Source organism: Patella vulgata, chromosome 2 (genome assembly GCF_932274485.2).
Source record: "Patella vulgata chromosome 2, xgPatVulg1.2, whole genome shotgun sequence".
NCBI classification, from domain to species: domain Eukaryota; kingdom Metazoa; phylum Mollusca; class Gastropoda; family Patellidae; genus Patella; species Patella vulgata.
Window position 1 is genome coordinate 38,836,208 of NC_065880.2, and position 15,862 is coordinate 38,852,069.

General features: G+C 33.2%; 1 protein-coding gene across 7 annotated transcripts in view; it reads left to right on the forward strand.

The window, feature by feature from the left end:
• The first annotated feature begins 1,239 nt into the window (after nucleotides 1–1,239).
• Nucleotides 1,240–15,862, forward strand: part of LOC126811788 (LIM domain-binding protein 3) — a 37,436-nt gene continuing 22,813 nt past the window's right edge. For 3 of the 7 annotated variants that reach the window (XM_050537692.2, XM_050537697.2, XM_050537698.2), the window contains exons 1-3: nucleotides 1,241–1,498; nucleotides 2,630–2,781; nucleotides 15,042–15,074. In XM_050537692.2, coding sequence (XP_050393649.1) covers nucleotides 1,388–1,498; nucleotides 2,630–2,781; nucleotides 15,042–15,074 — 296 coding nt within the window. In that variant the 5' untranslated portion in view covers nucleotides 1,241–1,387. Of the gene's footprint in view, nucleotides 1,499–2,629; nucleotides 2,782–15,041; nucleotides 15,075–15,862 lie in introns of all 7 variants that reach the window. The other 4 variants (XM_050537695.2, XM_050537696.2, XM_050537694.2 and 1 more) reach the window with 3 other exon arrangements.

The window sequence follows — 15,862 nt, forward strand, 5'->3', positions numbered from 1 at the left end:
TATTTCCCATTTTAAACCATATAATTAATAGTAATCTTGGATGAATGGATTTAATTATAGTGGATTGGAGGCCATTCATGGCTCTTTGTAATTGCCCACATTTAAAGTGGGGGTATATTGTTGTTCCCTGTGTTCATGATCCATCCATTATTTCCTGAGTACAAAAGCATTGAGAAATGAAATGAAATAAAATGGAGTTTAACATCCTACTTTTCTGTACCAACCAACCTAATAAAGATGGGCAGTGTGGTAAGCATGAAAGTGTGTCCAGACAGCGGAGTTTAACCCTACTCTTTGTCAAATTCCAACTGCCAAGGGTCCTTTATGTGCACGCCATAATGTACACGAGTGGTCATTTTTTTCGTATTTTCCCAGTGACAAGATGCTTTCCTTGCCAGGCCTTCTGTCCTGTACCACACTGCAAAACTAACACTATCAAAATCTTTGATATCCATTAAAATTTAAATAATTTTTTAAAAACCTGCCCAACCCAGTCCCATTCAAGGACATAAAGATAGGTAAAGCACAAGATAAATATGATTCTGTTTTAGCATAATGGGCCCTTCTTTGCCTGCATACACATCGTGTTGTCTCATTTGATAGTATGAATGTACCGTATCAATCAATCAATGGTTTTAAATAATATAAAATATTCTTTTGATAACATAACCATTCCATTACTACCATGTGCCACACTTTCCCGCCTTTATTTTGTGTGCGCTCTACAGTTTGAGAAAGTTCAAAAGTGTATATTGATACATTAATTTATTTCTGAGTCAGAACTATTTTATCTTGTATAACATGGGACATATCTCGCCAAATTATTATAAAGAAGAATGACGCCAGGCCAAATACATGTAATATAATATTTTCTTTCATCTCTAAGCAAGAAAACGTTTATATTTTCACTCATGCTACGCATTCGTGAAAATATAAGTTTTCTTGCTTCTCGATGAAATAAAATATGTTATTCACTCTAATACGACAAATATCCTCTATATAGTCTACTTCCTCCCCTTGGAGAAATAAAAAGTGCAAAGAATCAAGGTTATCTAAGGTCAAGCTGAGAATTCACCTCTGGTTCGCATTACAAAAGAAATATAAAAGTATGTTTTGAAATAGGAATCAAGATATTAAATTTCCCGCCGAAATTACATCAGCGTGTAGGTGGAAATGAACGTCCGCGTGCGCGAATGACTCAGGTAGTCTAGTACGTCAACACTAGAGAACTAGGATAATGAGTAAGAGGCGTGACACACGAGGCTAGATCCGATCGAAATCGTGTATTAGTTTCTTCAGTAACAACTAAAGCAAGGAAGTATAAGAGGGTTTTACACATTTGAGTAAAGGCTAACAAACGCCCAAGTGGACACTGTTTAACACCGAAATGTCGGTTCTCACCTTGGAAGCCAAATTAGAAAGGGCAGAAACCAATACACCATGGGGATTTCGTATGCAAGGTGGAAAAGACTTTAGCAGTCCATTGACAATTCAGAAGGTGAGTGCAATATACATCTTCGCTTTAATATACATTACCTAACTATCATTTCAGAGAAAACTGTATTCGCGATAAAAGTTCGTTAACTTGCCGGGTCAGTATAACATAGATATAAGTTTATACCGCAATAACGGTATAAATGTTTATATATCGAATAGGTATATTCAATAATAATAATGAATGGATAATGTAAATGACAACTATTTATTCATAATATATTGTTATAGTCTACATGAAAAGAATTATTATGAATGATAAACTTATCCAAAACATATTGTCTAGTTTTAATGACAAAGGATATAAGTAAGAAAGTTTGAATCCTAACTGAAAAGTTCTGTAACCTATTTTCTTCACTCAAATGCTGTCACACCTTTTTTCAATGGGGTTCATAGTATTTGGGGTCACCGTTTATATACCCTTTGGTATTTACTGATGTATATCTTGTGTATATATCACACATGTTATGGCTACAAGGCATACAGTTATTACACATATTCTGCCCGTTTTATTAATATATTTATTATTCATACATACTATTATTAACAAATATTTAGATAAATAACATAGATTTATCAGTTATGATGTTTTATTGTATGACCAATATACCAATATATTACTATTAGATCATTCCAGCATCTTATAATTAAATTGTTGCATTCTCTTTTGAAGTTCAGCAATCTGCATTATCTGAAATGATCTTTCCCGGTATTTATGATTCCCATCCACTATATTTTATAATACAAAAGAATTTCTCCGGGAACTATTATTAAAATTATTCATGGCTTGTTTTAATTAGGATTTTCTTTTATCCTAGTAATTCCATCCTTATGAATAGATTTATTTCTTTTCATTTCCCCATAGAATTTTGGAGAATTACATACTTTTATGATTTACATGAATATGTTCCATGTAAGCATATTATAGTTATTCTTCATTTAACCTTGAACTAAGAAGGTACATGTCTGTTTGGCAGCTGTTTCAGCATTACTATGGCAACCGTTTGCAAGATTGTGGTTCACTTTTGGCACTGTAAGTCAAAAGAAAGGTGTACCAGCCTTTTATGGTAGACAGCAAATTCCTCAACTATCTAAACATCACTGAATGAGACTAACCCATCTCCCCTCTTTTCAGGTGAATCCAGGCAGTTTGGCAGCAAAATGTGGCTTACAAGTAGGAGATATCATTTTGAAAATAGGGATCTTAGGTGCCGAAACCTTGAGGCATAAAGAAGCTCAAGACACAATCGTTGCTTCTGGCAATAGATTGGACCTGTTGCTCCAAAGGTATCTAAAAATATAAATACAATTTTAAAATGATATTTTTAGCCCAGGAATCTATGTCCCAAGATCGTAAAAATGCTAATTTATCATTTTATCACTTAAGTTCAACACCTACTCCTCCATTATTATTCTTCTTCTATACTTAGTATATGAATCACCTTACACTCAGTCAGTTGGTTTACAAAACAAAATAAACACACTTATTCGTATACTCATTATATTATACTTTGACTTTAACTTTAGTGACTTATTTGAACTCTAGGGTTACCACTTGAACTTGACTTTGTGTAATAACATGATTGTAGACAGTTTTAGAAAGGAACTGATTTGTTACATTGTCAAATTTCATTAGGCTAATCATTCTTAATAAAAATGGAAATTTGATTGCAAGGATTGAGCAGAAAAGATTTATTGTTAAAAACTTTTATTTCTTTAATACAATAAACCATTAGACAAGAGTCTACATGTAGATATTAAAATATGTCTGATATTACCTGAATTGCGTAGCCATTTAAAAAATGGATGGGGTTGCAAGGGGCTGAGTGGTCTAATGTGTGAACTGTAGATATATCAGCTCTGTTATTATACAAGTCATGGTTCAATATTGGTTTATATTTTGACAAGGAGTAATGTTCATTGCCTAAACTTGTTTATTTTCTCCATACATGTACATGTATATCCTGATAGCTTGGTTTCCTCACACCATGGGAGTGTTGGGGGCGGACGGTCTAAGACATGTGCTTTAGATCATAAGGTCTGTTATTGTTACTTGTCGTGGTTTTAATTCCTGGTTTGTACCTAGGGTCATCTGTCCAACTCTTGTGTATTTTCTCTCGGTCCTTTGGTTTTCTGCCACTGTTAAAGAAACCTACACGCAAGTGAATTATTGAAATACAATTGAATAAATTTGTTAGTCCCGAAATGACCTAGTTGCATTGTGTGGACATTAAACCACATCTCTCTCTCTCTCTCTCTCGCTCTCTCTCTCTCTGAAAAAAGACTCCATGTAAGCATAGATGTAAAATATATACAATTTGTTTGTCCTGATATAATCTGGTTAGTGTCAAGTGTACTTGAAAAACAAATTCAAAACACCATAAATCTTTGGGCATAAATTGAGCTACACTAATACTGATATAGTATTGAGACAATATTGTTAACATTCGTATTGTCAAGCCAATGAATTTCCCATTTATTAATTTTTTCAGGCCCAATGCTCAGGATTATCATTGACAAACAATGTTAATTACATAATTTGATCTCTAGTTCGCTTCATCCCTGATACCAGTCATCACTGTAACATGTAACATCATCGCCATTGTCTCAACAATAACTTCACTCATTGTTGTTAATCCTGAACAAATAGAGGAAACATGTTATCAGCTATACCCTATAACCTAGCCTATTTCCTTATGGCCAGACCATAATAGGATTATTATTGTTACATACAACACTCAAATAAACATTCTTGTGGTGACACTAAAATAAATAAATCACAAGGATAGTCAAAATACGTAATAATAATTCTGATAAAGATTAATGATAGACATAATAAGTGGGTAGAGTCATTGAGTAGGTTTGACACATTGATTATAATTGATGTCTTGGTTAAACAAAATTTAGTGAATAAGGATCATCTCTGGAGTTGACCAGACTTTGTTTATGTCTTGTACCAGCATTTAGTTTGTGATGATATTCAAAGACGCAGTCCAATAGCACTTTCAGACGCTTAAGTTGAACTGGTTTAAAAACCCCGGGGATCGTTAAACCAGTTTAACTTAAGTGTCTGAACGCAAATGGGGGAGCAAGTAAACCAGTTTAAAAACCCCAGCTTTTTTTAGCCGTCTGAACGGGTTGGCTTAAATACCCCGGCTCCAGCTTGCTTTGAGCATGTGCAGTACGCAGTAAGTTACATTCCTGTGAAAATATCGGGGTCAGACAGTGCCATTGTTATCGAAAGCGTGCGAGAACCGAATAAAGAATATGAAGCTACCCATGCGTAGTTAACTCTAACCTCCGACCGAAGAGTTAAACTGGTTTGGCTTATAGTATGTGTGAACGCAACACGATGCTGACTTAAAAACCCCAGCGATTATGAACTGGTTTAAAAATAAGCGTCTGAACGGGCTACAAGATTTCACAGAGAAGCTTGTAATGAATTGGATTTTGTTTTATGCAAATTAAATTCCAAAATATAAAGAAATAGCCAATAAACAATTAGGATCTGATTGGCTTAGATAGGGAATTCTTTTGTCCAGTGACTTAATAATCGCAACAATGTTTTATCGGTGAGATCAATCAAATAATCAGATCATATTAATGACATTGTGCACTGCCTTGGTCAAATTCTGTGTAGGAATAATTATCTGGCCTAGCCTTAAGCTATAATCTTGTAATTCACTAATTGTTTTATAATCTGACAATCTGATCAGTATTAAGGTTTTATCGGTGTGATCAATCCTATCAGGTGATTAAATGATATTAAAGACATGGTGGTCTATATAACACATACTTCCACACACAGGTCTATTAAGTATGCCAGTTAATAAGATCAGTTAACATGTATCGATCAATATGTTTCTTGTCAGTTGTAATTTGTTCAGCTTGCGGTTTCCAGAGAATCGGAATAATCATGTCAGCATTATGATAAATGATATAGAAAATAACTTGCCATTCAGAAGGATAATAAATATATTTTTATCGGGTCCAACATCTAAGTACACAAGCTCGATCCCCAGGATCTACCTGGGGAAGGGTTGACCTCTTTGTAAACATGGATTATATAGCCAAAATTAGGTTTTTATGGGGGTTAAGCAATTGGTAGGAATAGACAGATGGGGAGGTAGGTAATTTTCAGTCCATGTACCGTAATGAATGTCACATTGACATATATGTGAGAATAGTGAGATATTTAACCAATTTTGAAACCAGCCATGTGTTATTTACCATTGTATTATTGATATTTGATATAAATGTTCTAGAAGGAATGTTAACTCAATACTGAACCTGTACCTGTATATACCTGTATCATGACATAGGTATATGTATGTATATAATTATACAGATTCTACGCTATACACTGTTCAAATAATTTAATTAGCGTGACATCAAAGGCAATTAAATTGGACGAATGTAATTTGGCCAATGCCTTAATTATTCATGAAACTCCATTGCACTTACAGGTTTCAGTTTAAAATAAAAATATATTCCACAATACGTAGGTAAATACGGGGATAAATATATACGGTTAAACATGGATGAAATGTTTGTTTAAGTAGGTTATAACAGTTAGGTTTTATTCAGATCTAACCATCTTGAATTAATGTGTATGGATTTTAAATAAAAAAATGCTTTTCACAAATTTATTTAAGTGGGTCTGTCTCTAATGAAAGGAAGATGTTACATGAACTGGAAGGTTGAATAAATGTAATTTTATTATTTTTTAATACAAGATAGGCAAATGGTTTGGTCGAAATACTTATCTTTTGTTATTGAAATAATTCAGTTAGTCATAGTAGTATAGCAATATTATTGTTTTGATTTTATAAATATGTCGTCTGCTTATTTATGTCTTGCCTATATCAGTGTTATTCTGTAATGTTACTCTAGGCAGATGGACCTAGGGTTGGGTTAGGCCTATATATGATCTGGCCAATACCCATGTTGGCAGACAAACTTATTTATAGCGAAAAGATTCTAAGCCTTCTTTTCTTTTAGCTTACCATATCAGAGTTTAGAGACTTTGTAAGTCTGAGCTGACCCCCCCCCCCTACCTGCTCAAGTTTCTTGAATGTATTGCCTGATATGCCCTTGTCAGCCCTTGTTATGACATGAGGCTGTATTTTGAAATGAGTACTGAAGTAAATCAACTATACACTCTCAAGTACCAGGTACTAGGCTAGATCAAATAACAGTAGTCTGGTCAGATAGGAGATTTCTTTATGCTTGTTTTATATAGCCTGTAGGGGGGTTGGATGGCTGAATGGTTAGCGTGCGCGCGCTGTATCATAAAGTCTGTCATTGAGTCGACTGGCGTGGTTTCGAATCCCCGGTTGTACGTGGCAAGGAGTAGGGTCGCCTGTCCAACCTCGTGGGTTTTCTCCGGGTCCTCCGGTTTCCTCCCACTGCTAAAGACCCCTACGCGCAAGCGAATTATGTAAATAAAATTAAACCATATGTTAGTCCCGAAATGACCTAGTTTGTGTCGAGTGGACGTTAAACCCCATTTCTCTCTCTCTCTCTATATAGCCTGTAACCAGTACTATTTGGACACAGATCACTAAAGATTTCCCCATTGACTCCAATGTTAATTCTCGTATCTTAGACCGGCTCTAACTTTTTCCCAAATTTTCGTTGGGTAGAACGCTTTCTACCACAGATGGAGCAACATGTGGCAACCACTTGCCCAAAAGCACGTATGAGGTTCTTCATGAAAAACTTGAGATACACAAGCTGGAAGTAGAGACAAGTAAACATGCAATTTCAGGCCCTACATTTCAACCTAACCAACCTCTCAACTCTTGTATCCTTCCGCATCAAAATTATGAATATTCACCAAAACCTGGCAGAAAAGGGTTTGAAAACCATGCAAAAGGGGGAAAAAGGAAAAGGGAGAGGAAGACTAAAAATAGCTTTGGCCCTTGTTTCGTGGGTGACAGCGTAGGAATATTTGGTGATCTGTGTCCATTTATGAAGTTGGTAAATTGTACTTTGGGTAAGGAAATGAAATAGGGTTTAATATCCTACTTTCCTACACCAACTGATTGAATCCAAACTGAATAATGAATGAATAAATTTGGATTAAACTGTTTGAAAATAGATATTGTCTAAGAAGTGCAATTGACCATTAGCGAGAGGGAGAGAGAGCTGGGGTTTAACGTCCACTTGACACAAACTAGGTCATTTTGGTACTAACATATGGTTCAATTTTATTTCAATATTTCGCTTGCACGTAGGGGTCTCTAGCCATGGGAGGAAACCGGAGGGCCCAGGGAAAGCCCACAGGCAACTCTACTCATTGTCACATACAAACGAGAAGTCAAAACCACGCCAGTTGACCCAATGACACACGTTAAACCACTAAACCACCCCCCACCCCCACCTTGACGATTAGCAGCTTTAAGAAATATGACATTGGAATTTTAGGGCAGGGTTTGTTAATCTGATCCAGCATAATGTCTCAAGGAAAACATTAAATTGTTTTGATGACCCTGTGTATGATAGATTTCTGTGGATTCTTATAATTGTCCTACTTGACCTGTGGTCAGTCTATTGTAAGTACAAATGGTATTGTGTTATATAGACTATGAGTAGCCTACTTGATATATATATAGACATATACATGTAGGTTGGTAGGGAGATATCGATGTTGCAATTATATATAGAAATGAAATGGGATTTAATGTCCTTCTGTTCTGCTTCGACAAGGCTAATAGAAAGTAAATATACCTTTATTTGATAAGTGTTGTATATTCTATATATATATATATATATATATATATATATATATATACACCACACTTATAGAGCCATGTTTACCTGAAAAGAGAATATTTTTTATACATTCACATAATTTTAGAACATAGGGCTGTGTTTACATTGATATCCAATATGAATGTGACCTAACGCTAAATATATAATTTGTACAAGTAAAAGTCCAAAGTTTTTTTTTTTAAAAAACAACATATACACAAGTATATAATACTGTCAACAGAATCTATTTCTGATAAATTATCGAAAAGATGAGATTTTCCTTTTGGCTTACATACATTATTGTCTATGGAGGAGTATTAAAACCTCAGATCTTACATGGATTGTAAGCGATGATTATTTATGACTTTATTTATCAGTTATTCTGTATTAATGTCAAGCTTGAACTCACATAAAATATATTAACCTCATATTAAATGTTGTAACACAAACAAGCTGGAACACAATAATGTCTTTGTAAAGTTACATACTAGAGCACTCTTGCTTGAATAGTTGTAAAAAAAATATTAAATTTGTCAGCTTAGTTCATTTATTTTAGTTTTTTTCATGTTAACACGGAGAGGGTATTCCCTCCTGCTGTGTCCTAATGATTGAATTTAAATACTTGTTTAACCCAAGATATTTTTGTATTAAAGTATCAGTTTTCGTACAAGAGTTTCATATTAAAGTTGGTTAGACTATGCCTACATCTTATCAGCTTTTTGAAGACTAAATTTTTGTATAAACATTCATCTTCTTAAAGTGAGATTTGCTTCTGTAATCTGTAAACATATTGATAGGCTGACTCACACTTATAATATTTTGAATACATCCTGTATGTATAAGTGCTCAAACAGATATTATTTCGTCAGCTTCTAAACCAGTAATTCGTTCTGGCATTTCTGTCCTCCTCCCCCTCCCCCATTCATTGGGCTCTTACGCTTATGCACAGGTTGGCACAAATCATAAACAATTAAATAAATGTATACTTACAAAAATGGTTATAAACGATTGAAGTAGATTAATGTTAAGGACCGCCTCCTTACAATATCTCATGTCTCATATCTAAACGCTTTGATGACATACAACCTTTAAGTTAGCGTTCTATATCAGTAATATAATAACGGATGATTAGCGTGAATTGAATTGAAGTAGCGTAACTAAACCTACTATAAATCATAAATGACAACCTACAGTCGTGGACAGTATTTAACTATTGATATGATATATATTTACTTTGTGTAAGGATTAAGCTAATAAAAAGATATGGCTTAAATGAGCATGTCTATATATGTAATATTGTTTTGTGGTTAAGTTTTGTTAAATCAAGAAATTACTGCTCTATGTAATTGAACAATTATTATTTTTTATAGAATATATATTGAGAACCCACCACTTTTATAAAAGTAGAGGGGTTGGCTGGCCGAAGGGTTAGCACGTGCACGCTGTATCATAAGGACTGTCATTGAGTCAGCTGGTGTGGTTTCGATTCCCCGGTTGTATGTGACAAGGGTCGCATGTCCATCCTCGTGGGTTTTCTGCGGGTCCTCCGGTTTCCTCCCATTGCTAAAAACCCCTATGTGCAAGCAAGGGAATTATTGAAATAAAATTGAACACTGTGTTAGTCCAGAAATGACCTAGTTTTTGTCAAGTGCACAATAAACCCCAGTTCTCTCTCTTTGAAAATCTTTGAGACACACTCTATAATCTTGCAATTTTATAATTGTTTAGAATGATGCTCTCACAATTGCATACACGCACTACAGATCTATTTTCTCAAACACCAAGATTTGAATTTTGACAGAATGGTACTGTGGAAAATTACAATGTTATGGTTCAGTCATGGGATAAATGTGGCTGTCCACAAGGATCAGTACCCAGGTGCATCTTCATATATGTTATTTTTGCCCAATTCCCAGGAAAGTGTTGCATAGTCATTTGGACGGAATGGAAAATCGGAGACATAGAATAATCGAACTCCACTTCATTGCACATGGCCATAGAAAGAAATAACTGTAGGGTAGAAGTTGACAGGTAATTGAGTCATCATTTGAAAATATGTCATTCAAATATGAAAATAAAACTCAGAAAAACAAGAAGTTCAAGTTCATTAATCATTATCTGATTGATTTTGAATTCATTGCCAACAACAACATTGTGAAAGAGGAATATCTGAAATGAATATTGTTTAAAAAAATGGTTCAATTCCGTTCAGTTTTAACAAAGACATTATGAATTGAACATTTCAGCATCATATGCAGACGATATACAATTCAGTGCTACCTATTAGGTAACATCATTTAATTGGTTGATTGAATCCCAGCATCAAGATTATCTGCTATTAGTTTTCTTAATTAAATGTAAAACAATCAATTCGAGTATATTTTACATATTATCCCAAAAATGCAAATGACAGTCAGTTATTTTAATGAATCAATTTTTGAGTTATATGATCTATGTGTGTTGGTTTTAGTTCCCAGTGGTTTTATTCTCCATGTCTCTCAGTATGACATGTGACAGACAGTCAAGAAGAAAAATGACATTAGTTGAGAACATAATGACAAAAAAGGGCGTTGTCTGTTAAGTATAATAGCTAACCTTTCATTGAAACTGTCATTTTTCCTCATTATACTTACATTTATCAAGATGTTATCAATGGAGTTTTTTTTTTATTTGGGATACATATACATCTATAAGTAACTGATATATGCTAATCTACTTTTCATTGCTTAAAATTCACACAGACATCAAAATAAGAGAGATTCTTGGTTGTATACCATTCACATCCTTGAGTTAAACTGGTTTGAAAGAATCCCTTGATCATTAAGCTAGCTTAACTAAATAACCTGTGCACCATGACCTGCGTTTTAGAAGGCTTTTTTCTAAGCTAGTTTATCTTAGCCATCTGAATAAGTTGGTTTCAATTTGGCAACTTCAGCTTGCACAGGGCATGCACAATTTATTACTTTTTGCGTAACTTTGACGGGTCTATATCTTTGGATGGTGGAGTGTAATTGGCAGCAGACAACTTAGATTTGCAGCCTTCACATGTCGTCTGCTTTTATCAAATAGATTTGAAATTGTTTATAGTAAATTTAGGAATTATATACCATTTACATTTCAGTTGAAATAAGTAAATTTGGTTTATTTGTGCACTTTTCTGCATCGAGACGAAAACTGTTTTAAGAATTGACCAGTATAACTTAGCTATCAGAACAACATGGTGGTGTTATTTCCTGTACATTAAAGCACATTTTGTTTCCAAAAATTGACTTCCGAAAACATTTTGAAAAAAAAAGAAGTTGCGTTTGAATAATTTTGAAGTGCTTGCAACCTCTTTGTTGTTAAAAATGCTGAATTAGAGTTTTGCTAGGTCAGCATTTTGAAATAGCTGAGAGAGAAAAAAATGACAAAAAACTTTACTTTAGTAAAAGTTTTCATGTTTGTTTGGATATACCAAGATGAGGACAATGATCCTTTACACTGCAGTTAGTTTTTCTAAGATTTTGGTTTCTTTGTAGATGTTTTTATTCTGAAATCTAACAAATATCTAGCGTATTTAAGTAACTTAAGTCACCTGAGCTTGAAAATATTTGAAATAGTTCTGTGCAAATTTAAGAGACGGGGGGGTTAAAATGTCATTTAAATACAATTTGTAACACTCCCCCACCAATATCCATAACATTCATGCTTTAGAAATTTTTGTTATTCGAAGCAAAGCATCTTTTATAATCCTTGAAAGATATATAACATGTGTTTAATATTTGATACTACCATGTTTACGACAAGTGCAGAAAGGATAAAAGAATTAGGTGAGAAATTCATTCAATAATGATGTGAATCATTTCTTTTCTTGAATCTTTCTGTCTGTTGTCTGGGTCATGAGTCATTGTCGCAGAATTGGTTTCGCTATTGACAAGTTAATGATATTTTTTCATGACAGATAAATTACGGTATGTATCAGTATTTATGAGAACTGAGAGACTATATCCGTAGTAATTTCCCTACATACATTTTTTGACAGATTGAATGAATGCCTATAATTTACACACATTGTACAATATACCCAATAATTTTTATTACTAGTAGGCCATTTTTCAGATATGTATGATTTTGATTTTATGGTCATTAAAATATTATTTATCTTAAATTCTGCATTAAATGAATTATATCCAGAATACCAAAGCTGCAAATTAGGCTTACTTTTGTATTTGATAATATAAAGAGGGGTTGGGTGGTCGAATGGTCTATGTGTGCACTTTAGATCTCAAAGCCCTGTCATGGTGGCATGGTTTTGATGCCACACTTATATGTGACAAGGTGAAAGGTCGCCTGCCTAACCTCATGGGTTTTCTCCTGGTCATCCAGTTTTCTTCCACTGCAAATTATTGAAATAAAATTGTACCATATAATATGTTAGTCCCGAAAAAAACTAGTCTGTGTCGAATAAACATAATACGAAAACGAAACATAATGGCATAGACTCTTCAATTCAAATAAAATGACTTGCTGTGGGTACAGACTTTTCATACAAATTTCTATAGATGGTTATCTAGGGTTTTTTATATGTACCGGTAATAAGTTTCCTGTGAAAACTTTATAATAAAATGTTTTCTGTTTGACTGAGTATTTAGGTTGTGTTACTGTTTTTCCATACCTGTGAATTGTTTTGGTATTGCTGTGAGTCATGTTAAAATTATTGTTTGTTGTCATGACACACTGAATGTCATAGCTTATCTATCTCTGTCATTTATAAACTAAACTTGTTTATACACAATGAAGACCTAGTTTATCTTTTAAATACAATATAATGCATCATTGCTCCTCATCTCCTTATATAGACAAAGTTATCCTATACACATGTATGCCGTCTGCTCCAAAATATGTAACTCAGAAAAATATATATTTGTATTTTATACACAATGGCTTTATTGTGGCTATGCAAGTTTAAGACCATTATGGGGGTGGAAGAAGAGTGCACTAGAAATATCGAATTGGAATCATGAAGTTAATCGAGAATAATCTCAGGGATATTTTTAAACAAGGTTTCCAGTGCAGGGATGTAAAGGAAAATTTGTCTTGTCCTCGTGTGGTATAGATATTAAACAGAGGGGTATCCATGTAAAACTGATTTTTGCATAAGAGGTGGATTTCTAACAATAATAAGCAGAAACACCAATGTCCATGTGAAATTGTCCTGCCATATTCATTGCACCAGTTATCATTTGGCCAGTATATGGGGGTTTTGAACATAGTAATTGAGTTTGGTTCAAAGACCGTAAACTCTTTATTTTATTACTTTTATGGAAGTTGTCCAAAACCCAAATTTTGCACTATCAAGTGAGAATTCGGTCTAAAGTTTCATTGAAAGAGTTCATTTCTTTTAATTTGAAGTTGTGCAGTAATATATTTTATCTACAGTTGGGTGTGCCTCTATCTAGTTAGTGAAATGTTAGCGTGTAGGACTGATGATAAGCTAATGCAAAACTTACACTGCGAGCATAATTAAAATCGCTCTGTAGGAAAGTAGGAAAAAGGTTATCTGTACTGCAAGTTTTGATTACATCATCAGTGAAATATATTTACAATATAAGCATATAACCAAAGACTGGTGAAAATAATCATTTAGTAAATCTGTTTCTACAAATATTCTTGTATATCATCATAAAACAACACATTTTTATACAAAATCTAGTTTAAAACTTGTACTACAACAGGGCCCTGTTTGTCGAAATCTTAACTAAAGATAAAATCCAAATTTTAGTAGATACTTCAATTTTGATTGTCTAAGCACTAAAATCAATCTAATATTATCCAATCAAATTACTAAAATTTGGATTTTGTCTTAGTTAAAATTTTGTGAAACAGGCCCCAGGTCTCCCACCCATGTGATACAATTAATATTTTATTATACATTTTAACGCCCATAATCGTCATTTGGGTGAATTTAAATCCCTTGCAAAGTGGAATATTATGAAAGTTAAAACTCAAAAAGGAATATTAGTTCAACTCCATGCACTATTTACAAAGATATGATAAATTTTAAATTTCACAACATTAAGCATTGTTTGTAGATGATATGAACAAGCCAGTGCCAGCTAAAATTGTTAGGTAAAATCTTTTGATGGGCCTCTTTAAACAATTCATTTGGGTACATTTTAGGGTGCATTAAGTCATGAAAAATTAGATATTGTCCGAAATATACAAATGCAGACCATTTGCTTTATTATTGAATAGAAAGGCCAACAGTTACATCGAAACATATATGGATTAAAGAAACATTGTGCTTTACATTCCCAACAGATAATTTACTCTTCACAATAAATACAGTTAAATATATCAAGGTATTTTTGTCCACCTGAAGAGAAGTAACATGGATTTGATTAAATGAATTGTGTGGCTATTTCTGACCACCATTTACCCTACAGTACATATATCATGTAAATAATATATAAAGTGTTAAATAAAATCATATTGACATTAACCTCAACATATACATGTCTACAGGCACTTCATGTCTGCTACTATTCCAAGTTCTCTTGTAATTATAGAGGTTGATAAATATAAACCTGCTATATCAAATCAAGCAGCTATATTCACCAAAACAGGCTGTAGCTGACAAAAACCTGATCTTTTCCAAGTTGTGTGAAATTTCTTTATCAATAATAGATTTGCAGAAATACACAAACACATTACATTTGAAATGTCTTATTGGAAGTTGATATGCAAATCATATCCCCATTATATCAAATTTAGAAATAGTATTCTAATTATATTTGGTGATTTTCTTCAAGAATTCGTGCAAAGCAATTGAATTCCAGTTTTGGGTGAGTATGTTAGGCAGCCTTGAGCATGTTGATAGATAAAATTGTCTGATATAGATATTGTAATTGAGATATTAATAAAAAATGGGGATATTAATTATAAAATGCATTAAAGAAATTAGGCTGCATGATTATTAATAATTGTATTAGAACTTATAGAATATTATTAACATGTTGAGAATAATAAGATTGAATCGTAGTAAATTTAGATTCATATTTTTGAATAAACAATAGTATTAATAAATAACTTGATTGTTTTAGAATTACAGATATAAAAAATGTTTGTAAATGTTGTAATTATATTAATTGGGTTAAAACAAGATTGATATAGAAATGTTAAAAATAAATTCTATGAAATCACTTAAAACAAATTTTAAAAAATAATAATTGACCAATGAATTGTATGACAGTATGTTTATTTTTTTTTTCACTAATCCTTATTTAATATGTAATTATTAAACATGCATTATGCAAGAGCAAAATCTGCTTATTACAAGTCTTTCTTTGGGCCTGAAATGTTATCTAAATTATCAATTAGACATTAATTAACTTATCCAGACCATAATAAGCTCTCGATGTCAAGGCTAGCCTTCGATGTTGGCTGGATTAGATTCCTATATGCCGCTAACGGCTGTTGATAATTAAATCAGAAAAAGTGGATAATCAAGACTATGCTGTTTATATTTAATGATTTTAGTAATGATGACCGAGACTATGCAAGAATTTCCCCCGCTTCTTTCTCGGCTCATAGTGGATCAATTTGACTGAAATTTTCAGCAAATTACCTTTAC